General features: G+C 42.6%; 1 protein-coding gene across 6 annotated transcripts; it reads right to left on the bottom strand.

Annotated features, from left to right (window-relative positions):
- Nucleotides 1–692: 692 nt before the first annotated feature.
- Nucleotides 693–22,903, bottom strand: Bst1 (bone marrow stromal cell antigen 1). Of its 6 annotated transcripts, XM_015481970.2 has the most exons (11): nt 22,702–22,903; nt 21,666–21,792; nt 19,810–19,945; nt 19,196–19,278; nt 15,831–15,907; nt 15,275–15,367; nt 12,094–12,180; nt 8,961–9,020; nt 4,666–4,821; nt 2,762–2,814; nt 693–1,122 (listed from the first exon to the last, which is right to left on the bottom strand). In XM_015481970.2, exons 1-10 carry the CDS (start codon nt 22,866–22,868, stop codon nt 2,769–2,771), a joined length of 1,032 nt encoding a protein of 343 aa, XP_015337456.1. In that variant the 5' UTR covers nt 22,869–22,903; the 3' UTR covers nt 693–1,122; nt 2,762–2,768. The 6 variants fall into 6 exon arrangements, with proteins under 6 accessions (XP_015337456.1, XP_015337458.1, XP_015337459.1 ...); XM_015481972.2 differs by lacking the exon at nt 4,666–4,821 and having other exon boundaries at nt 2,762–2,832; nt 22,702–22,902; XM_015481973.2 differs by lacking the exon at nt 4,666–4,821 and having other exon boundaries at nt 22,702–22,902.
- Nucleotides 22,904–23,649: the final 746 nt, after the last annotated feature.

The following is a 23,649-nucleotide window of genomic DNA, read 5'->3' as shown; positions in this document are numbered from 1 at the left end:
AAAAAATTACATACGGTGAGATGGACTCTTTTTTGATGTGCAGCTCCAAAAGTTTCGAGAAATACAAAGATTCATGTAACAAACCACTGCAGTCGAGACACAACAGCTGGGTGTTCGCTTCGTGCTGCCCCCTTTAGTCAGTCCCTCCCTAGCCCTGAGCCACTGCCCCTACCCCTGGCAACACCGATCCACTCTCCCTCCCTAGAGCTTTGCCCATTCTGGAATATATACAAATAGACTCATTCAGCATGTAGCCTGTGGGTCTGGCTTCTTTCCCTTAGCATGATCCTTTGAGTTTCGTCCACATCATTGCACACATCAGCAGCTTGTTTCTCTTTGTTGCTGAGCAGTATCCCACAGCGGAGATGTACAGCAGTTAATCTATGTGTTCACTGGGGCAAGGGCAGTTGGGTTGGTGAACACACTTTTACTTGTTCGATGATATTCCCTCCCATAGCACATGATGCTTTCTATAAGCAGACCTAAGCAGCTGAATAAAAATGTGAACATTACTGGATCTTTGGGATTGTTATTTTAACATAAGTGATCATTAAATAAACATCTTCATACACGAATCTTTGCAAATCAGACGTAGATGTGTACGTTTACATAGTATACATACGTCTCAAGCTGTCAACACACATGCACTGCTGGAAGTATAGGAACACATAAAATATAAAATAAAATTCTACTGGAATTTTCTAAATATGTTTAATTCTATATGATTATACAACAGCTCAGGTCTCAATGTTTTGTACCTTTATAAAAATAACAAAATGATAACTTGCTCTAATTCCAATGTAGCGGATTTAGCCTGCTAAATAGGACTTGATTAATTATTGCTTCTGGAATACTGAGCATAAGTGTCCTTGAAATGCCATCTCAGGCTGGTAGACTTTCCTAGAAGGAAGTGTCCAGATGATGGTATTGCTCAGCATAGGCAGAACAGGGACAGAAACTACAAAAGGGCAGGTGCACGGCCTGGGGCTCTTAGGACAGCACAGTCAGGTCTCCAGTTACATTTGAGAACCTGAGGCTAAAGCCACCAAGAGAGGAACGATAAAGCTGGCACTTTGCTCTGTATCAAGAGATGAGACTTCTCTTTGAGTAGATGCTGCTGCCCTGAAAATTGAAAAAGAAATAAAGTCAGTCTTTGTGTTTTGACATCTGCTTTCAAAAATACTCACGAATTCTGTAGAAAATTTTAGACAGTACAGAAAGTTATGAAATGGAAAGTAAAAGTTTCTTTAGTCGTTTTATTCCCACTTTACAGAGAAAATTGCCCTTGATAATTTGGGTTGTCCTTCCAGGAATGTGAAACACACACACACACACACACACCCTAATGCCATAGGGTGGACACCCTTCCATACTGTGCACATGAACTCAATTCATTTTCCTTTGTGTGTGAATTCACGTGGTGTGGATGTACCCTACTATTTGCAAAGTTCTTTACTAATAGACATTACATCACCAGAGTTTAACCGATGAAGAAAAACCCATTCTGACTAGGCATTGAGAGGGACCGGTCAAAATATAGACCCTGTTCATAACAAATAAGAGTCTGACCTCTAGGTTATTTTAAAACAAATTCCTGAATTATTTGAAACCAGTCAAAAGGTAATTGCTTAAATTATGAAACACATAATGTTCATTCTGAAATGTGTTTTATGACTCTGGACTAGTGGCTGGATCCTCTAAAATTCCTAACTCAGAGAGACCCAGTCTTGTAGGGGGGCGGAAATTCCTGACCCTCTTTTTACTGAGGAAATATCACCCACAACGTTGTAAAGGGCTCCTCCTGCTGGACAGTTTCTATAATTGAACTTCTGAACTTCCGATTCAGTTCATGTCCGTACTTGATAATCTTTGCTTTCAAATAATTAATAATCAGTAGGAGGATACATTTATTTTTATTTTTTAGAAAATAAATTACTAATACAGTACTTACTAGAACAGTATTACTAAACACAGTAATAATGAGACGCTCCTGTCAATTTTTTCCAATTCCCACTCTCTTCCCAAAGGTGACCAGAGTTAGAAAGTTAACTACTAATAGCAGCATGGATTCGCCTTTTCAGACCTCTTCTATGATTATTATCCACAAGTAGAAAAAATAGTTTTGTTTTCCTTTGCTTTATATGTCTGTGTTCATGTTCTGTGCATGAGTTTGCCAAATTTTAGTTTAACAAGCTATTCTTGTTGATGTGAGGCTGTACTTGGGGGGAGAGCTATTTGCAGTTACTTTGGTTTTGAAACTTAATTCTTGCTATGAAATTTATAAATCTCAAAGGCTGGTTTTCTCATATACTCTTCTATATAATTTTCGAATAGTGTCATTCTATTTAAAAACCTACTGAGCTCTGACAGGTTTTAAGGGCACTTCACATTTTGTTAATTACCTTGGATATTTTTAACTCAAGTTATTTTATATTAAAATATTTTAAGTTTTTAAATATCACATTTTCTTTTTAAGTATTTTAAATGTTTAGTAAAAGCAAAGTCTTCTCAAATATTTGATTCTAGTAAGCCTAATAAATGTATAAAAGTTAATCTTACTTCTTCTAAATATTCCAATAATGGTTAAAAAATTAGTAAAACTGTCTCATAACTTTTAACTACAAATTTCAAGTCTAAAATCAATGACTTAGTAGTCACACATATATCAAGATCACATGGCTAATCCAACAGCTATTCTTTTGTGTCAAATTCTCTAAAGTTTTGCAAATAAGTAGCAAAGACAAATTGTTCCTAAACTTACCACATTTTTACTTGCATCTTGATTCATCCACTCCTTTCTTTAGAAGAGGGTACCTAAAACAACCCAAAAGTCTGACATAGGTCAGAGATCATGAGGATTTCCGGAATTCTGGTCGCATATTGTCAAATTGTTTTCCCAGAGCACTCCAGTAATTTGTGGTGCTCTCAGGCATTAAATAACATGTTTTTAAAAAGTTTTTTGCCATTTTTTCTTAAGATATGTCAAAGAAGTTGAGGTAGAAATTATACCTTGTTATTTTTTATTACACTATTATTAGAGTGATTAAATAATCTTGTCCATTTGCTACTTGTGATTCCTGTTTCATAAACTATCTACAATTGCTAAAATGTTCAAAAAAAGAAATTTGCAAGATTCCTGCTAAGGCAACCAAAGTGGAGAAAACTTGGCAAAGAGCGAAAGACGGTTTCATTCTTCACATTTGAAGAAAATGGGCAGAACTGTTAGAAAGAGATCTGCCAACAAACACTGAAAGAAATGCCCAAACAGAGGCGAAAGAACAGGTCAAGAACTCCTGTCCCCTCCCCTGCCTGCCGTGTGTGCACCCAGAGGCTTGCAGCAGTGTGGTGTGGTAGAGAGAAGGGGACTTCGAGAACCGCGACCCTGGTGTCACTTGGGTCTAGCTGGTCCTGAGTGACTGTGATCCCTTCATCTCCCTGAACCTTAGCATCACGGATGGGGCTCACGCTGCCCACCTTCCAGGAGTCTCGTTGGCATGAAAGGGGAACTCCGGGGAAGCCTGCCTATTCCCAAGTGCTTAGGAATTCCCCAGGAAAGGCCAGAAGAGCTTCCTCCTTCACTGAGCTCCCTGCAGCAGGGGCCCCACAGGTGGTGTCCTTTGCCTGTTCCAGGAGCAATGATAGAGGTGCAACAGGTATTTCAAGGATTTTCACATGACCTGTATCTGTACAGGTACACGGGGTTACAGAGACTGGAGCAAAACTGTACAGCCCTAAGAAACAATGCGACCCTTCCCGAGGTGCCAGGGCCTTTAGAAAGTCCATCCCCTTAAATCCTTGAAATAACCTTATTCCCCTGTTTCCCACTGAACTAGGCAGAGATGGTTTCTTTTTCTTGCACACAAAATCTGTATCTGCTGCCACAGACACTCTCTAAGGCCCTTGGACACTTGTCATCTCTTTGGACGGCTCAGCACCCTTGAATATTGTTCACCTCCAATCCGGGCCTCTACCAGACACAGACGTTCATTTATTCAGTTAGTCACTCACTCATTCCTAGTGTCTGCCGGGTTGCAAGCTCTGTTCTTCGTTCTCCAGATACATCCGTCAGTGAACAAAACAGGTTCAAGTTCCCACCCTCTCCAAGCTAATAATAGTGGGAGACAGGAAATACGGCTCCATAAATCAGTCAGTTGAAAGACGATAAAAAAAATATGAGAAACATAGATTCTATGTGGGATCTTGAGGAACCAGAGAAGTACAGTAGAGGCTATCAACTTAAATACTTAAATACTGAGATCAACGTAAATACTGAGGCTAACCTCAGTATTTAAGGTTATGAGAAGTTCCTGGACACTTCAAAGATAAGAAAAGGGCCAAGTTCGGGTCTCTGACTCCAGCTGCAGAGCTCCTATCCTGCCAGGAGGGTGATTTCTTCATGGCTTTGTGGGCAGGACAGTTCATGAGGTCGTTAGGGAAGTGGCTCAAAACTAGCTTGAAATGGAAATTCCCCGTGACAGACAGTGAGTGATGTGTTTGAGAAAACATAGGAAGAACCTGGAAAGCCAGGTGAGAACAGGGAAGGCCCACGTGTATAAACTAGTCTTCCCTCCCACGACTTATAACTCAAAATCCCGCATGCCAAATTCCCAGGAGGAGAGAACTGAAGTCCCTCGCGGAACCCTGAGAGGTCAGCCGCTAGCACACCCGCCAGAGGGGATGGGCCTGCTGTCCCAGCTTCCAGTCCAAAGAGCACAACATCTGCCAAGGTGAATTCTCATACCCTCACAGGCTCCTTCAGACTCCGGCTGTGCCCTTTCTAGCTGGGTGGACTTGAGTGAGCCTTCCATCAACTTCTCTGAGCTAGAAGTTAATGAGCACATTGGTTCAGATACAGGCTTGGCACTTGTCAAAACACCCAACAGCACAGCTTATTTCTCTGTCAGCATCTGAGCAGGGCTGATACAGGACTCCATGGTACAGAGACACCCCTACACAGAACTCCTGTTGTAGGTTCTGCCCTCCCCAATTGAAGATGGCTCACACCCAGATCTCCTGGGACCACATGCCAGCCAGTGGGAGAGGAGAAGGAAATGTGAGAGAGAGACTAAGAGACTTCAAGAGACTTGGACAGAGGTTGCACATTACTCTCAGCCACAGCTGGAAGGAGGCTGGATGTACACTCATTAGCCTTGGTGGCCATGAGACCAGCCAAGACTCAAGGATTTTGTTACTAAACAAAGGAGGGAAGAAGAAAGATGTGGGGATGGTGAATGTACACTCTCTTTCCTTCTCCCTAATGGACTGGTTACATGTATGAGCAAGATATTCCACGTGGTGCACACGGATCAATGCCTGGCCCACAGCTGTTGTCCAGCCCCGACGACAGCTCTTCCCCTTGCAGGTGGAAAATGAGTCCTCCAGGTTTTTATGGAGCACTTGCTATGTGCGGCTTTTAAGACACACAAAGAGAAAATGGATGGTTTGGGTTTTGTCAAATGACCCCAATTGGAGTCACTTGAAGAAGACAGATGTTTGCTTCTTTCTCGGTAACTGCAGGATTGATAGTTTCTCCAGCCTCTTTCTGCTCTATGTTCGGTGCTGTTGCGGGCAGAGTGACACAGCTGGGAAGAGGGAAGCACTATAATCGCACTGTGTGCAGAGCCCTGGGGAGAATCAGGAAAGCCTTGCAGGGGAGGGAGCATTTGGAGTTGGGTCCTCAAGGACAGGAGTGATGTTACCAGACAGGAAGGGAGGAGAAGAGACTTTGGGTACCAGAACCAAGCAACAACAATAAAGCCCCATATTTTACCCACCACACTGCCTAGAATTACACATAGCTATAGGTACAGATTTGGATGCAGACAGAGACAACAGCCAGGGCTGGTGATAGAGTGGGACAGAAAGCCACACCACATACTGTCAGTCAAAGTGTGCAGCCTCTCTGGAACAGCAAAACTTGGCCCCAAAGGTCAAAATGTAAAATGTTGCACACACATCCATTGAGCCACCAGCTCCAACACTGGTATAATCTGTCTGTTTTTGTCAGCGTTCTTGTCACTGTGACCTAAGCACATGACAAGAACAACTTAAAGGAGGAAAAGCTTATTTGGCATTCACGGTTTCAGAGGTCTCAGTACACAGATGGCCAGCTCCTCTGCTCTGGGCCCAGGGTGAGGCAGCACTTCAACGAGGAAAGGTCCAAAGCAGCTTGGGCCAGCTCATAGTGGGGTCAGGAAGCAGAGAACAGGAGGGAGGAAGGGACTACAGGGCAGATGCCTGCTTCCAGGGCAGGCCCCAGTGACCCATCTCCTCCAGCCACCCACAACCACCTGCCTGCAGTCAGCTACCCCCCAGTCAGTCCATTCAAACTAGGATGGACTGATTAGGGTAGAGTTCTCACAATCTAATCACATCACCTCTGAACACTCTAGCATTGTTTCATGTCACACATAAGCTTTTGGGGGACACCTCCTATCCAAACCATATCATTGCCCTCCACAAATACTTCCACACCAGCCTATGAACAAGGATGATTTCTCAGCACTATTTATAATAACACAACAACTGTGACAGTGACCTACAACTAAGCCAGCCTATGGCTGGGGAAGGATTAAATGACTGGAAGCAGGGCCATCCTGCAGAATATTCTGCAGCCACTGAAAGATTGGTCTGAACCCACTGAAAAGAGGAGGCCCTGGCACTGTTAAGTGACGAAATTTCCAGCAGGACAACGCGTACGGCATGACTGCTTTTTGTACAAAAAACAAAGTCAAATGAATAAAAATAAGTTCAAATCAGAAAGAAGCCAATGAGTAAGCTTACATCTGTGTCTGCTAACATGAGCACAGGCCTGTGCCTTGAGCACTTGTGGGATGAGATGGGCCAAGAGCACTTCCTCTTATTCACAGTTGACGAGGGGTAACAACTGAAAACAATCTAACTGTCCACCCATGGGCAACGAGGTTAAAAAAAATCACACTTATACACAGTAACATTAATGAGGAACTGTGAAAAGATTGAGGCAGCTTCATCAAAAATGTGGAAATCTCCTCTGTGTATTTGAGGTTTTTTTGTTTTGCTTTGTTTTGAGGTACCTGGGATTGAACCCAGGGCTCGTGTGTGCTGAGTTCAACTCAGCTCCATCTCCATTCCTTCTTTTCAAATTATACTGCACATATAGATGAGATCATGCAATAGTTTTCTTTCTGCATCTGGCTTATTTCACTTGGCATAATGTTCCTCCGTGCTACGGCAAATGGTGACATCTCCATGTGTGGGTGTGCACATGTGGCACTGGGGATTGAACCCAGGACCTCATCATGAGAGAGAATCCTTTGCCACCTGAACTACATCCTCAACCCCACAATCTCCTTTTTTCAAGGCTGGATAATGTTCCATTGAATTTATAAAATGTAAATATACAGACATACATTTATATACATGTACACAATGGAAAAACATATATATTATACATGAATATTTTCTTTATCTATCAGTGGACATTCAGGTTGTTTCCATATTTGGACTAGTATAAACAATGCTGGAAACCTACTGTCCCCCACAGTGTCCTCAGATAGGAGCTGCTTGAACCCAGGGCCTGGGCGTGTCATTCACAAGACTCCATCCCCTGGGTTCTCTCTTGTGTGGCCTGGTCCTTAGCCTGAGGGTGTTGGTTTCTGCTCTTCCTTCTCTCTGAAAGGTTCTTCCCTGATCCTCACTGTGGAAGTAGTGCCTCCATTTCTGAGCACGTTCATATCCTGAGCAGCACTAGCACTTAGACTGACTTAATTTATTTATGTGCTGTTCATCATCTTCTCCCTAAGTGTACTTTAGTGTCTCTAGGGACAACACTGCTTTGCACCATGACACACAGGAGGCATTAAATATTTGTTACTGAATGGAACAAAAAAAGACTGCAGTGAGCCAACATGAAGAAAGAAAGAATGAAACAGCCGGTGCCACGGCAGGTGTCGGGAAAGGACATTCGTGAGTATTAAAACTGCTTCATATCAGAGATTTTTGTGAGGCAGATTTCAGTTGCTCTTGTCACAAAAAAGTAACCATGTGAGATGACAGGCACATTAATCAGCTTCACTGTAGTCTCCATTTTTCTATCTATATATTTCCCATAACATCATGTGGCAAGTTTCAAATATATAAAATAAAATTTCTTTTGAAAAACGTGTGGAAACATGCCTGGCGCAGTGGCGCACGCTTATAACCTCAACAGTTTGGGAGGCAAAGAAAGGAGAATTGCAAGTTCAAAACCAGCCTCAGTAACTAGGAGGCGCTAAGCAACTCAGTGAGACCCTGTCTCTAAAATATGAAATAGGGCTGGGGATGTGGCTCAGTGGTTGAATGCCCCCGAGTTCAATCCGCAGTACCAAAAAAAAAAATGTAGAAACAGCTCCTGGATATACTGTCAAGTGAAAAAAAGGTCCAGAATCTTATGAATATTATAATTTATTATGACTGGTATAAAAGAACTGTGTGTGTGTGTGTGTGTGTGTTGTTATGAGCACATGATACTCTAAAAGGACACACAAGAGTCTAGAAGCAGGGAGGTTTATTCTTCTGCACCTTGGGATAGGGCAACCAAGAGACTTTCTCAACCCTTTCATAATTTTGAATTTTGTCTCAATTTAATAAAATGTTAAATTAAGATTAAGAAATAAATGTTAAAAGGTTCCCTTGCCTCCTCACTAATAGAATTTCTGCAGAAGCAAGTACTGCCACAGCAGAGGATGACATAGAGCCACCTCTGCTTGAAGTTCCTGGGAGGAGTTTGGCTCAGGTTGGCAAATGTCTATCAAACCTGCACCCGCCTGGAAGCCCAGAGAGACAGAGGAGGTGAGATGTGGTGCAGAAGAACAGACCTCACCTTGCAGCCACACAGATTAGGGTGGGTTAAGACCATGCTGCAATTCACCCATGTTCTATAATACTAAGGAGAGGTTATCTGAGAAAGAAAGGCAATTTGAATTTAGTCTTTTACTCACGAATTTAAGGCACAATCAGAGTGAGTATTGTGGTCCACGCACTTTAAGAGCTTCACTGGTCTACAGAAAGAAAATAAGATTTAAGGAATTATCTATATAACTTCCATCCTTCAAACATTTATGATATGCCTGAGAAGACCTGGAGATAACAAAGTCTTTGCCCTCAAAAAAATACAAACTATTCCTTTTTGAAACATTAGCTAGCATTTACTGAGCACTTACAATGTATCAAGAAAATTGATTATGTGTTTTATATAGATAGTGTCACTTAATCCTATAACAAGCAAATGGAGTTGGGACAATTTTCATCTCCAATTTACACTAGAGAAAGCTGATGACAGTGATTTGCCCAAGTTCTCACAGTAGTGAATCAGAGAGCTGAACTTGAACCTTGCTGGCTGACTCCAGAGCCTGAGCTTGTAACCCTGTCTACATGCACATACTTAGAGCCCAGTACTTAGTGTTTGGAAAAAAACTCTGCTTTGGGAAGAAGATTGACTTCAAATAATGGGTAAGAACTCGTGTTTGGCTTTCCATGGAGAAAGCTCATTTGCTGTACACAGTGGAGGGAGAAGATGTGAAGTTCCAGAGCAGGAGGGAACAGAAAGCAGCCCTGGAGACAGGAGCAGGTGCCAGTGCACAGGGCATCAGATCAGAGGGAAGCCAAGATGGGATCTCAGGGGCAGGATGACTGAAGAGGATTCAGAAGAACAGGAAAGCTATGTTGTCACTCAAGGGCATGCTAAGCTAAGCAATCCTTCCTTGGATTTACCTACTTTTCATTAAAGTCTACTCTATGCAATTATTTATTTGTTGTTGTTGTTGTTGTTTTGTTTTGAGACAGGGTCTCACTGTATGGTCCAGCTGGTCTCCAACTAATGGGCTCAAGCAATCATCCTGACTCAGCCTCCCATGTGCTGGGACCACAAGAGCATGTCAACGCATTTGGATTAAAATCTAGGGCTTTGATTCAGAAAGAAGAGCATGGTAGCAGGAGGGAAAGAATCCACTTCCAGGCCATACACAGTTCTGTCCCTAAGTGTTGACATTGGGCCACTTATTTCATCTATCAAAAGAGAATATTTACAAAAGTTTAAAGATAGACAAAACTAACGGGTGGCATTACAAATGTGGGAAACAGAACTACGGAAGCAGAGGGTAGTAGCCAAAATGGAAGCGGGGGCGAACTTTGGATGGATGCTGGTTAGGTCCTACTTCTTGTTCACAGTGCTGGTTGTATGATGAACTTGTGAACATTTATCCAACTGTATACCATGTTTGTGCTTTTTCCTGTATGCAGGTTATATTTCCAGAAAAGGGTATTTGCTTTATTTTGTTTTTTAAAAGGGGGTGATAAAATGGTGCCCGACCTTGGAGTTTCCTGGAAACATTAGCAATACTAATGCTAATATAGATGAAATGATACAGGTAACAGAACAGCTTTAAGGGGAACCAGTGGCCCTCACTTCCAGGAGCTTTGCTCTGCGGGAAGCAATATGCAGCCTGTGGAGCTTTGGGGAAGGCAGAGGTGGCAGGATGATCGTGGGTAGTAGACAGAAGACTTCTGATGTCATTTTGAGGCAGGATGGAAGAAATAAGGAAAACTAGAAAGGAGACTAACAAGGAAGGGAAAAGAAACTATAACTTTAAACTCAAAGGCTTCAAACATCCTCACTTGTGGTCTGCAGGCAAATTTCTCCTGAATTTTTGAAAGGCCCATAAATACTAGAGCATTGTGAGCCCAGTTACTTAGTACTTTCGTACCTTGACAGTTTCTACAATGCACTTTTTTAGACTAATTAAATGAAGCTTAGAGATATTATTAGTAAACTTATTATTAAACTCATGATATGGGTACATTTCATGCATTATCTATGAGCTAAATAATGTTAGCCTAGAGATCCTAAAAAGAACCAGACCACCATGGCCTGCCCTGTGCTCTGTGATGCAAAGAATCCAGTCCATCAAGCTAATGTCACCCCCGCATGTTTCTCACATTTGCCATTTACAAAATATCCTTTAGAAGAAGAGCCTGAGATCCCAAAAGCACAACTCACTCTCAAGTTAGCCCTCACCCTGTCCCTTTAAGTGTGCACTCCTTGATTTCCTGAGTAAATCTCTGTTTGTGCCTCTTTCTGATGCATCCTGAAATTCTTTCTGCCCTGTACATCAGAAATTCTTTCTGCCCTGTACATCAGGACCAGGTGTGGTGGCACATGACTGTAACCACAGCAACTCAGGAGGCTGATGTAAGAGGATCACAAGTTCAAAGACAGCCTCAGCAACTTAGCATGTCCCTAAGCAACTTAACAGTACCCTGGCTCAGAATAAAAAGGGCTGAGGATTGGTTCAGTGGTTAAGTGCCCTTGGGTTCAATTCCGGGTACCACAAAAAAAAAAAAAAAAAGAACTTGCCAGGGTCAAGCTGAGGTCCTGGTCTCTCTTCTGGGGGACCCCCTCAGAGCCCTAGTCAATGACAGTTTCCACACGGAAACACTAATAAATGTTCAAGAAAGCCACCAAGTCCTAACAATGTTGGACTCCAGACCCAAAGAGCCAGCGTGTCTGCTCCCTTAGAGGCTGAGGCGGAGAGCAATGGAGATGGGGATCTGAGTCCAGGAGAGCGGGGCTTACAACCACCCCAGGGCTTCAGCTGAGCTTCTCTCAATGTCCAAGAAGCGGGAAGGGACACCTGAGTATGACATAAAGAGTCTGGTCCATAATTACTCAACAAATAGAAGCTGCTATTTTTCTCCACTGCTCTCTGGTGAAGTACCTGTCTGTAAACATCTCTAACCAACTCAGGCCTTAGCACCAACTGTGGACAAGAACCCCCAGGGGCCCAAATACACAATCCTTTTTCAGTTCCTCACCACACAGTAAACAAGGTGAGAAGGAAACCAGATATGGGCAAAGGATAAAGTTCTTCTCTGAATATTCTTTAACCATCATCCAAATGGACTCTGAGAAGTGGGAAGGACTCAGACAAAACCCTGGCCAGAAGGTGCTCCCCACCCCTGCATCCAGAAGCAACCCAGAAGACAATCCGGTGGCCTTTAGAGGTGATGCCTGGAACCCTTTCCACAGCCCACCCCCCCTTTGAGAGTGCATGTCTCACACACAGGACCACCTACAGGTAGTCGTCAACGCAGCTGGACTGGAAGCCCATGGCCTGCAGTCTCTCCTCCAGGATTTTCACACTGCCCTCTCCACAGGATTCCCTAAAACATAAGAACATGTATTTTAAAATAAATAAATATAGGAGGAGGAAGAAGAAGTGGTTCCTAACGTAAATAAAATTTCTTTTGACTGTGTGCTCTCAGATATTTTTCTCTCAGAGGGAATATGGGAAAGCACCCGGCAGAAGATGCTGGGAAGACCCAGCACTGGGTCTTTGAATACACCAGAAAGAAGCTGGGAAGTGCTTCCTTCAAGGGAAAAGGTGAAAGTTCTCAATGTAATAAGCAAAGAAAAAAAATCCTACATGGATAGTGCTCAGAACTATGTAGGAGTGACCCTCCTTTCCACCCATGAAATTGTGAAGAAGGGAAAAGAAATAGATGCTAGTTTTGCTGTCACACCTCACACTGCAAAAGTTACAGCCACACGGAGTGGTGAATGCCTTGTCATTCACTCCCTTTTATCTCATCTTGTAGACATGAGTAAAGCACAGTGAGACACATTTATATCATTTTATTATAGTATATTTTTGTCATTCTATTATTAGTTACTGTTGTTAATCTCTTATTGTGACAAATTTTAAAATCACACCTTATCATAGGTACGCTTGTACAGAAAAAAAACAGTACATATAGGATTTGGTACAATATGCAGTTTCAAGCGTCCAATTGGGTCTTGGATCATAGTTATGGACTTCTAAGATACATTTATTTCCACAAGGTTTTTCAAACATAGCAAGGACACTCTGCTGTCCATGATGTTTTGTGTTCTGCTTTAGCTCATGTCTGTGTGTGTGTGTGTGTGTGTGTGTGTGTGTCCCTTATATAGACATGTACCGATGTGTTTCACCCTTGCATGGTCTCCCTTACAGACTGTAACTCATATACTGAGTTCCCTCTTTGGAAGACCTACGCTGATTCCTTTTATGCCTTTTATGCTATAATAAACCTTGTTGGAACTTCCTTTTCATATACATTCTTCCTCATTTGTTTCCTCAGTGTAAATGTGTAAAATCAGGTTTTCCAGCAGCAAGGGTTTGCATCTGTTTCACAGCTCCCCACAGGCACTGGCAGGTCACACCCAGCAGAGTGCAGCAGGAGTGCTTTTCCACTCCCTCACCAGTGGGGGAGTCTTCCCTCCTGATGGTCTCAATGAAGCAGGGGTGGTTTATAAAGGCCTCAGTGGCAGACACGACCCTGCCATGTGGTTTTTAGGCCTGGTGTTCGTATTGCAGGCAGAGCCCTGCCTGGGTTGTGAGGAACGGGAGGTTAAACAGCCTCCCACCATGACATCAGTAGAGAGGCAGAGTGCAGGGAGGAAATGAGCAACCTCCTGTTGCAACTTCCTGCACAAGTTGCCACAGTGTGGAATTCCAGCCACTATGGAATGAAGAGGGCAAACAGCCTCCAGAACTTTGCCAAAGTCAGGACAATGCCCTTCTCTGGGCGAGACTTGCTATCAGGATTTTTCAGTAAGCAGTGACATGGAGACTTCAGGGTGCCTGGACTCAAAGAAGAGTCAAGGGTCACTCTACAGTTCCTTTGAATAAAGACTGCCAAAGCCATGCCAAATGCAATCAGGTATTAATCATGTCGTTTGTAGGTCTTTGCCTATATGGGTTTTTGCTTGTTTGTTTTAAAATAAATTTTATTGTGTATATTTGAGGATTACAGTGTGACATTTTGATTATATATATATATATATATATATATATATATATATATATATATATAGAGAGAGAGAGAGAGAGAGAGAGAGAGAGAGAGAGAGGAATTATCACCATACTGAAACAGATTAGTATATCTAACATTTCAAATAGTTACTTTTTTGTGACAAAAAATAGTTAAAATCTATTTATTTAACAAAAATCCCTAATACAATACAATTTTATTAACTATAATCTTCATGTGTTTTCCTTAAATTCTGAACAGTCCAAGACTCCCTTTCTTAGCTCGTGACCTACAACTCTACCTGGTGACTCAGATGTCCAACCATATATCCTGACCTTTCTGGAACATCTCCTGAAATAGAAATGATGAGCTGACATGACACTGAACTGCAGTTTCCTAATCTCTCTAAAGGTAAATTCAAAGGACAAGCTTCCTCTTAACGGAGACACTGAAACCACAAGCAAGCATAATTTCTAGACAAGAAGCAACTTCTTATGAAAACAAGGAAAACAATAATGTTTTTCAGGAAACAATGAGTGGAATTTGTCTTTTGGGAGGGAAATGCAGATCTTGGTAAAACTTAAGTAATATGAAGTTAGCAAATTTATTGTAATATACTTCCTAAGAGACATATGGCATAATTTATGTCATATGTAGTCTCAAATTTATTGCAATCTGTTGCCCAAGAGATAGGGAAAAATAACACCCAATTTATGGTGAGTCTTAGATGGGATGAAAACAGGTATTTACTGAGATTCTCTTGGAACACACATCCAGTGGCACACCTACTCCTGAGTCTGGCAACACTCTCCTCCAGGTACCATCAAAGCTCTGAAGAACCAGGCCCCAGCTTGCTTCTGAAGCTCCATCATGGCTGCTTAGCTTTAAATGGGCTGTAGCTTCACAGGCAAGTGTCTAAACCTAATGGGTTTAACTGTTTTTATATTATTTTGTGCCAGGAGTGCCCTTCATTGGTGAGAAACACGAGTTCAAGCTTGCATCTGTATATAAACTCAAGTAGATTCCCAAAACAATATGCACCGTAAAACTTCCCTTCCCAGTTATTTGGGATTCAATTGTGGAGTTATTTTCTCCCTGAGAAAAAAGTCTTCAGAGTCCCTGGTTTGGTGCTGAAAACCAGTAAGGGCTTTGGGGCTTAAATGACCAGAAGGAGAAATTGGCTTTGACCCTCACAAATGCATAAGGAATTTGGCTATCCAAAGCTGCCCAAGTCATTCAGGAAGGAACACCATAAGTCTACTGGATAAAGGAGGATTTCTCTGGGGACTCAGGACTGGCTAGTAGCATTTCGAGGAGTCAAGCCTCTGTCTTTCTGTATTGACCATGCTAGAAATAAAGAAGACTGGCATTTCTCCAAAACTGAAAAAGTAAATGGACCTGATCATGTCACATCCGAGACAAGCGTGTCTGCATAGCTGCCACCCTCAGTAGCACCATGACTTACACATTGGTTCCCCCAATCTCATGCATGACCCAGATCTCGATTCGTGTGATCTTATCCTTCTGGAAGTATGGAATTTCAAAATCTGCAAAAAAACTGAGCGACAGGGAAAACATTTCTTTCCTTCCTCCTTCTCTCCCTCCCTCCTTCTTCCTTTCTTCCTCCTTTCCTTTTGCACTGCTGGGGATGAATCCCAGGGCCTTGCTTGTGCTAGGCCACGGCTCTACTATTGAGCTTCATTCCCAGCCCTGGAGGACATTTCTTAAAGTCCTAAGGCAATAACATATTTTTCTATTTCAGTTGTTAGTTGATCTATACATTAACATTTAAGTAGCTTTATTTTTTCAGCTTTTATTTTTTGGTTACTTATTCATGCATTCATCAGCTATTAATGGCTTAACTATATAGACAAGATTCTATCACCAGGCCATTCAGCTGTTTGCTTTACCTGAATTTGCAGGAGCATGCACTAGACTGGAGACTAGGGCCATTCTCTTTACCTCCAAACAGCTAACATTTTGGCATTCTGTGCTGTACTTGTTGGTGCTGTAGTTCTTACCCTTTGACAGGATAGGCTCCTGTGGGCTCAGAACCATTCAGCATGACATAGATCACCCCAGAACTGTCTCTCGAATACTGCAAGAAAAAAACAACAACAATATGATTTTGAGCAAAGTAAGACATGTCATTTTTTTTTTTGCTATGAAATAAACTTTCTTTAAAAAAAAATGACAATCATCAACATGGGCAAATCTCATCACTGGTTTATTTGGGGAAGCAAATTGCTTTCAAATGTCAAAAAGTCATAGATTCAGTAATTCCCTAACTGGAGCTCTACTATAAGAAGATGATACAAAATACACAAAAATTATATGAAATACACAGCATCAGTACCAGCTGGAATACACTGGCTTGTGTTGCCATAACAGACAGCATTAAAGTCCTGCTGGCTAAAGCCACAAGAAGACTTATTTTATGTTCATTCCACAAGTTTATCACAGGCCCAAGGAGTTTTGCTTATTGTGTTCTCTGGGAGCTTGGCTGAGGAAGTCTCCATAGCTGCAAAATCTCTGATTGGCCAGAAGGAAGAAAGGAAGGTGGCAAACCATAGACACACTTTTTTTTTTTTTTCCTGGTGTCTGTCGGGGGGATACTAGGGATTGAACCCAGAGCCTACCCTATGTTAGGAAAGTACTGAACTATATCCCAGCTCTTTTTTTTTTAATCTTATTTTTTGGGGGGTGGGTTTTTTTTTGTTTTGTTTTGTTTTGTTTTTGTCTTTTTTGGAACTGAGGGTCCAACCCAGGGCTTTGCGAATGCAAGGCAGATGCTTTGCCACTGAGCTACATCCCAGCCCTATCCCAGCTCTTTTTATTTTATTTTATTTATTTGAGCCAGGTTCTTAATTGCCCTGGATGGCCTCAAACTTGTGATCCTCCTGTCTCAGCTCCCAAAACACCCCCTGTCATTGGGATCACAGGTGACCATCACCACCCATTCTAAAGGCTTCTCCCAACATCATACAGGTCACAGTCATTCACATCTCATTGGCCAATATAAATCACGGGAAAATAATCCCAAGAAGCAGGGGAGTGCAAACCACAGGTGCGGAAAACAAGCCAGAAATATTTGGCAAACAACACAAAGGACCACCAGAAGCACTAGGCACAAAGATGTGCAGTGCAGCACGGTTTGTAATCATAAAATATGAGGAGCCAATTTAAAACACCCAACCACAAAAGAATAGTATGTAAACCGTGATACTCATATCTGAAATACTAACCAGCCCTTAGTAAATGTCTACAATGTATTTGCAATAGCAGAGAAAGGGCTTATATCCAAAGAAAAATGCAAGATTAGGTAAACAGGGCATGAGCTTCGCCACATTTAAAATAAATAATCAGAAGTCTGGTAATTCCGAAGGGAGAAACAGGCCACAGAAAACTCCTAATCTCCAGTTCAGAAAACCCTGGGAGCATGTAATTTCCCAAAAATGTTTGTGCTAGAATAAACACAAGTGAGGAAGAATTATGTGTCACTGAGATAAACAAGCCTGGGTTTATGCTCTAAGGGAAACGACCCCCATACCAGCTGTGCCATGACAACAGGACACTCCATGTCACACATGTCTTGGGTTGCTTTCAAGTGGTGCTAACAGGCAAAATTAAGTCCTCAAATGTCAAGGTCTGATGACCACTGTGTTGTGGAGGTTGCCTCTAGGTAATAGGAGCAGGAACACTTCTCATTTACATTTTCTGTAATTTGTCATTCTCTGTCATAAGCAGCTATTATATTGACAATAAAGAGTTAATTTTAAAATACATACAGATACAGTGAGGCCATATAATATGGTGGTTGAAATTTTGGTCTTTGCTGCTGGACTGCCTGGTTTCTAATCCTGTACATCACCTCTGGCACTCTAGCAAAGTTTCTCCAACTCTATGCACCTCATTTTACCCATCTGTAAAAATATCTACCTCATGAGATTGTTGTAAAGATGAAAAATTTTAAAATAATAACTTAATGTTTGGGCTGGGGATGTAGCTCAATAATAGCGAGTTTAACTAGCATGCACAAGGCTATAGGTTTGAATCCTTAGCATTGCAAAAATAAGAGTGATAATATCAATGACTTAATATTTATTGAGTATTTATTACCTCAGGTTCAAGTCCTTTCCTCATCACTTTTTTAGACAACATCTTTTCATGTTTCAATTACCCAGCATATTCTAAGGGCTCGAAAATGGTGAGCACTGTTACTGGTTTCCCATGACAGAACTGGGGGAGTGTGAGAAGGTGGTCTGCAGCACACACTCTGAAGTCTGGCAGATCACTCAGGTAGAATACGATTCCTTTACGTGTAATGCTGACATCTTCCCTGAATCACTGTGGTGACCCCACTTTCAGGTGTAGACACATTTATAGCCTCCCAATCCTCAACTTTGGGGCTCTGGCAGGCCCTGCCAGCTGACTGGAGTTAGCACTCAAGATAGAACCCCTGGGAAGGAGGAAGAAACAGTGTTTTCTCACTGGAGCAGGCTGGAGAGCACAGGGTCCACAGTGTCCTTTGATGGAGGGAGTCTTTGCTTAGTTCCTGACTGCCGCTGTGGTGGAAGACTTGGCCAAAAGCCCTTCACCCTGAATAGCAATGGACCCAGTGGACATCTGGAGATCCAGAATAGAAGATGGGACCCAAAGAGATATGATATCCCTGAAAGGGAGGCGGGGGTGGGTGGGTGGAAGTAGCCTGATTTCTGCCTGCCTCCTGATCAATATAACTTACATTTGATAGTTGGCAGCTCTTTGCCAGGCACTGAGCTAAGGACTTAACCCTCTTTATTTCTAACCTTTATTCTAAGCCTGGTGACAAAGAATATGAACTATAATCATTGGCATTTTATAGCTACTGAAAGCTATCATCAACCCTGGTGACGATATTCTCTGACCAACACAGCTAGCTTAGCTGGGGGCCTATTTCTTCATCTCCAATTTATCTGCAGACTCTTATCATCTCCTCTCCCATTAATATTAGTTGGTGAACATTTCTAACCACTCCATCTAGTCCTTGTACCAAGATCTTCCATAAAAGAGGGGTTATCCTCCCCATCTGACATGACAATAAAAGAGAAATTGATTTGAAACACTAATAGCAACCGTGATATAATAGAAATAATAATGGCTATGTAATATCCTCACTTACAGTTAACATTTACTTAATGCTTTCTCTGATCAGACACTGCATTAAATATTTATCTCCTAAAACCCTCTCAACTTTATGGAGCAGAATGAATCAGGATGCTGTCAAGTAGCAATTGAGGCTTATAAAAGTTAGTAATGACCTGCGGTCCCCGTCTCTGAGCCCCTCTGTTCTGTGTTCACAGGTCCCATACTTGCTCAAGTCCTGAGTCATCCATCCCAGATTTACCTGAATGGATGCCCTTTTCCAAAAGGAATCCACAGGGTTGTTCTCACAATCTTCTGATGTAGGACAGGACTGGTAATCCAGCCCTAAGAGAAAAGCAAAAAACACATTTCGTTTCAAAGATCATATCAGGGAAGAATCTGTTTAAAATATTTGCCAGCCCCACATTTAGCCCACATTCTGCACCAGGTGCACAAGTCATTTACCAGCCCAAGCTTCAGTTTTGTGTTCTAGCAATGAAGATAAGAAGGCAGCATGGAGCTGGGTTGGGCGCACGAGCTGTCAGTCAGACTGAGTGACAGCAGCTTGTTAGCCTGCCGCCCTGAAGCATATTTCTCAATCATGCTGTGCTTCAGTACTCTCATGTCAAAACAGGGATCTCATGGGACTACTGCAGAGATTAAATTAATTGATATGTGTAAAGTGCTTAGACTCATACCTAGTAAAAAAAAAGAGTGTTTTCTATTATTATTACTATTAATTATTATTGTCACCACCTGCCTCAGAGGATTGGTGAGATAAATGGGATGAAGGCATACGAAAGCATTCGATGTGGATGGCAAATGCACAGTAAGCAGGAGCTCCTGCTTCTCTTGTCATGTGCACAGCAGTCTTACCAGACCCATTTTTCTGTCGACACCAACTCAAGAAATCTGCAACCCGGCCATATAGAACATCACTCAGGGACGTAAAGCGACGGGTGTTCTCTGAGTAGCTAGTAACAAGGAGGTGGTTATTTTCCCAGAACAGGGACTGAAGAAAAACAAACACCAAAAATAATCAAAACAGATGACTCAGGCACAATGTCATCGAGACAAGAAGGAAACACATTTCTCATTCAAATCTAACTTGCTGCAGATGACTACGTTTTCCTTGAGTCTCTTTTTATGCATTTGAAGAGTGCTATCCTTCCCACTCCCTTTATTCCAAGGTTATCCTGCAAAAGATAATGAAATATTTTCCCATGTACAAAATGTACGTACATGTAGTAAAAAGCATTAAAAAAGATCAAGAGACGGGATGGGATGCTGCTTCTGTCATGCACTAAATGTGTGATCTTGACCAAGGTCTTGACTAGATGTGTCATCATGTGTAAACTCCCTGTCTCAGTTTCTGCATCTGGAAGATGGGGAGCATGAGTCCTTTCTCATCTTCCCCAGCTGTGATCAGGATGGTGTGCCATCACAGAACGTACTTCATAGTCTAAAGAAGTGCCTCAAAACACAGTAGTCTTATAGTACACCCTACCGTTCCTACTATCGATAGTGTTTTCATGCAACACAATATAAATGACAATATCCCCCACTCATTGGCTCATCTGACACTCAGTAGTCCAATCACACTATATCCAGACTGAAAGGACTCCCAGGTGAAGGTTGATTATCTCTGTTGCACCCTTAACCATTAGCATAAAGTCTGGCACATAGAAGGAGCCCAAGAAATCATTTCCAGGTTCATCAGTGAGCCCAACAAATCTGAAACAGGAAAACAAAAATCATGCTTCCCCTTTTTATTGATAAGGAGGCAGCAACATTCAAAATACAACAAAAATGTAAAATCATGTTTTCAGTCTATTAGCTCTTTGAACTTCATAGTTCCCTTTACCTGCCTTTTCAAATCATACACAATGAAAAAATCAAGTTAAGAATGATTATGTCAAGAGGCGTGGTGCCCACCTATAATCCCAGTGACTTGGGAGGCTGAGGGAGGAAGATCACAAGTTCAAAGCCAGCCTCAGCAACTTGAGGAGGTCCTAAGAAGCTTAACAATACTCTTTCAGAATTTAAAAAGAAAAAAAAAAAGGGCTGGGGATATGCTCAGTGGTTAAGCACCCCAGGTTCAGTCCCCAGTACCAAACAAACATTTACATATATATATATGTATATATATACATATATATATGTGTGTGTGTTTATTTCATATATATATATATATATATATATATATATATATATGTTTATGTCAGAGAAATAAAAATGGTATACAATTTTCTTCATATTTGAGGTACTGTGCTAAGCGGCATTTTATGTGGACTTTTTCATTTATTTTCATTTTATTAGACCTTAGCCTGCAGACAAAATATAGACAGGTAGTTTTCTTAAAGAAGCTGGTACTGAATAAACACAATATTGAGACATTTTAGGAGAGATGGGTCTCCTGAATTACTCAAGGTTCAGGCCCCTGGGCCAGTTAGGATGGAGGTTATTCAGAGCTGGGCAGATGAGGAGGCCTAGTGTAAAGGGTGTGGCAACTTCCTGAGGTCAGCACTGACTTGTTGACTTCGGAAAGTTCCTTCTGCTCGTGACTAGGATGAAGCTGCCTTGCCACCAGTGAGCTCAGCGCATGGGCTGAGAGTTTGCTGCTTGATTTTTCCATAATACCACAGGATGCTGGGGCCAGCTGATCCCGTACCTGACCATTGTCTATCTCCACAGAGAAAGAGTGAGGATTTATCTGAGACAGAGGTGGTTACCTTGTCTCTGGGAATGGAGTGCCTGGAGAGGTTAATGAAAAGGTCATAGTCCGAGGGGAACACAGAACACGGGTCCTTGTCCAGCACCACTTTAAAGGCTTCCCAGATGGCTGTGCAGTTCTTGTCCCTGTGCAAAAATACAAGTCAAAATATATATATATATATATATCTTTTTTTTTGGTAATAGGGTTTGAACNTATATATATCTACACCATGATGTGCTGCAAAAGATTTGCCTTTCTCCCAAGATTTTATAGGCCATTTGGTCACATATTGACAACAGAACCAGAGCTACAAAAAATAAAGCAAACCGTCCCGGCTCAAACAATGGATTTAAAATCAGCCGCTGCGGTGGCTCTCTGAACTAAGGAATATAGCCTTGTCCCAGGCTCATAAGACAAGGGGAGAAGTCCTCACTGTCATGGCAACTCTAGGTCACCTTGGCCCATGCTGACCAGTTCTCAACCGCACATTCTTACAGATTTTAGGTTAGGAGGAACTATCCTTAGCTCCCAGAGTTTCAAGATCTAGTCACAAGTCTCCTCCTGCAGAGTGACTTGGGTTCCTCCTATCAACATTACCTCGGGCCTCCATTTCTCCTGCAGGAAAAAGGTAGTTTGCTCAGTAATGTGACATATCTTGTGCACTGAGGCCAGGCAGGACTGCAGGTAAATCGCTTCTTGGAAAAAAAGAGCATGTAGGGGTCAGCACAGGGAGCCCATTTTATAGAATTGTTCTCTTAACCTCATGTTCACCGTCCGCATCTGTCCCTAACACTCCAAACTGGCCTTTACCCAGCCGTCACCCTGGGCGGACACCCCCACAACAGTCCACCCCTCACAGTAGCCCCCACCCTTGCTCCCTCACCTCCAGACCCCCACCCTCCACACTGGCCCCGGCCCTTTATAACCCTTACCCTTCTCCCTCACATGTATCTGGGCAAGGCCCGCTAATGCCCCAGCCACGACCCCTGGGAGACGTTGTTTGCCAACTGGACGCCCTTCACCCTCTTTCCCACTCCCCCTGCCGTGCTCACCGCAGCTCAGGGCTCACCAGCGAGCAGTACTCGGCGCAGCGGCCCAGGAAGATGCTCTGCAGGCGTTGGCTGGTGCCCTTCCCGCTCCACTGGGCGCCCCCCGCGCCCGCAGCCAGCAGCAGCTGGAGCAGAGGCAGCCACGACGGTACGCACCCCAGCGCCGCCATCGAGGAGACTGGAATTCCTGCAGCTGGGTGCCTTCTGGGCTCCTCCCACTTCCTCGCCTACCGCGAAGGCGGCTCCTCCGAGTTTACACGGAGAACGACGGACACCGCGCATCCTCGCTTGCTCTGCGCTTTCCTCTTCAGGACCAAGGCTGAGCTTGGGTCTCACCTGCACAGGGCCAGATATTGAAACCCCAAAGAAGCAGCGAAAATGGAGAACAGGAGAGAGGATTTCAGTCATCAGAAGAAAGACTTGTCTGGCTCCAAACTGTGTTACAACTTTGGCGTCCTTTTTCCCAAGGGCCAGTGATGGTTTTTGCCTGTTTTCAGGAACTAATAGCCACAAAAGCTCATGTTTATTGAGATGTTACTATGTGTCAAGCACTCCACAAGTAAATGAATACATTTACTTTTCAAATCTCCTTAGCTAGGTTTATGATTATCCTTATTTTACAGATGAGTAAACTCTGGAAAAACAAAGGGCACAGATTCCTTACTGACAGGCGCAAGAAAGCCAGGATTCAGAGGGCTCCACGTGGGGGGCCAAGTCCACACCTCTTATGGTAATGATGGCTATGGACTCTGAATCTATTTTTCTGAACCAAACTCCACATTCTCCTATCTAGCCCTTCCTCAAGTCAAAGTCCACTTTCCAAGCTAAGCATTTTCAATTCCTTCTATATTTTTTCCTGGTATTTACTTCCACATGTCTAAATAGCATGCTTACATGCTGTTTCTAGGTTTCTGTTTTGAATATTATTTTTTGACTTCCTAGTATGGAAAA

Source organism: Marmota marmota, unplaced genomic scaffold (assembly GCF_001458135.2).
Source record: "Marmota marmota marmota unplaced genomic scaffold, marMar, whole genome shotgun sequence".
Lineage (NCBI taxonomy): Eukaryota > Metazoa > Chordata > Mammalia > Rodentia > Sciuridae > Marmota > Marmota marmota.
Note: the sequence above shows the minus strand (reverse complement) of the source record. Positions and strands in the feature narration are given on the sequence as shown.

What these genes read in the sequence shown, in the direction of transcription:
- Bst1 (XM_015481970.2), bottom strand. Translation starts at nt 22,868, where the DNA reads ATGGCGGCGCTGGGGTGCGTACCGTCGTGGCTGCCTCTGCTCCAGCTG. An exon ending in TCGACAGAAAAATGGGTCTG is followed by an intron (nt 19,279 to 19,809) that starts GTAAGACTGCTG and finishes CTTTTCTCTTAG; the next exon opens with GGCTGGATTACCAGTCCTGT. An exon ending in AGCTGCGTTGACGACTACCT is followed by an intron (nt 9,021 to 12,093) that starts GTAGGTGGTCCT and finishes TTCTTTCTGTAG; the next exon opens with ACCAGTGAAGCTCTTAAAGT.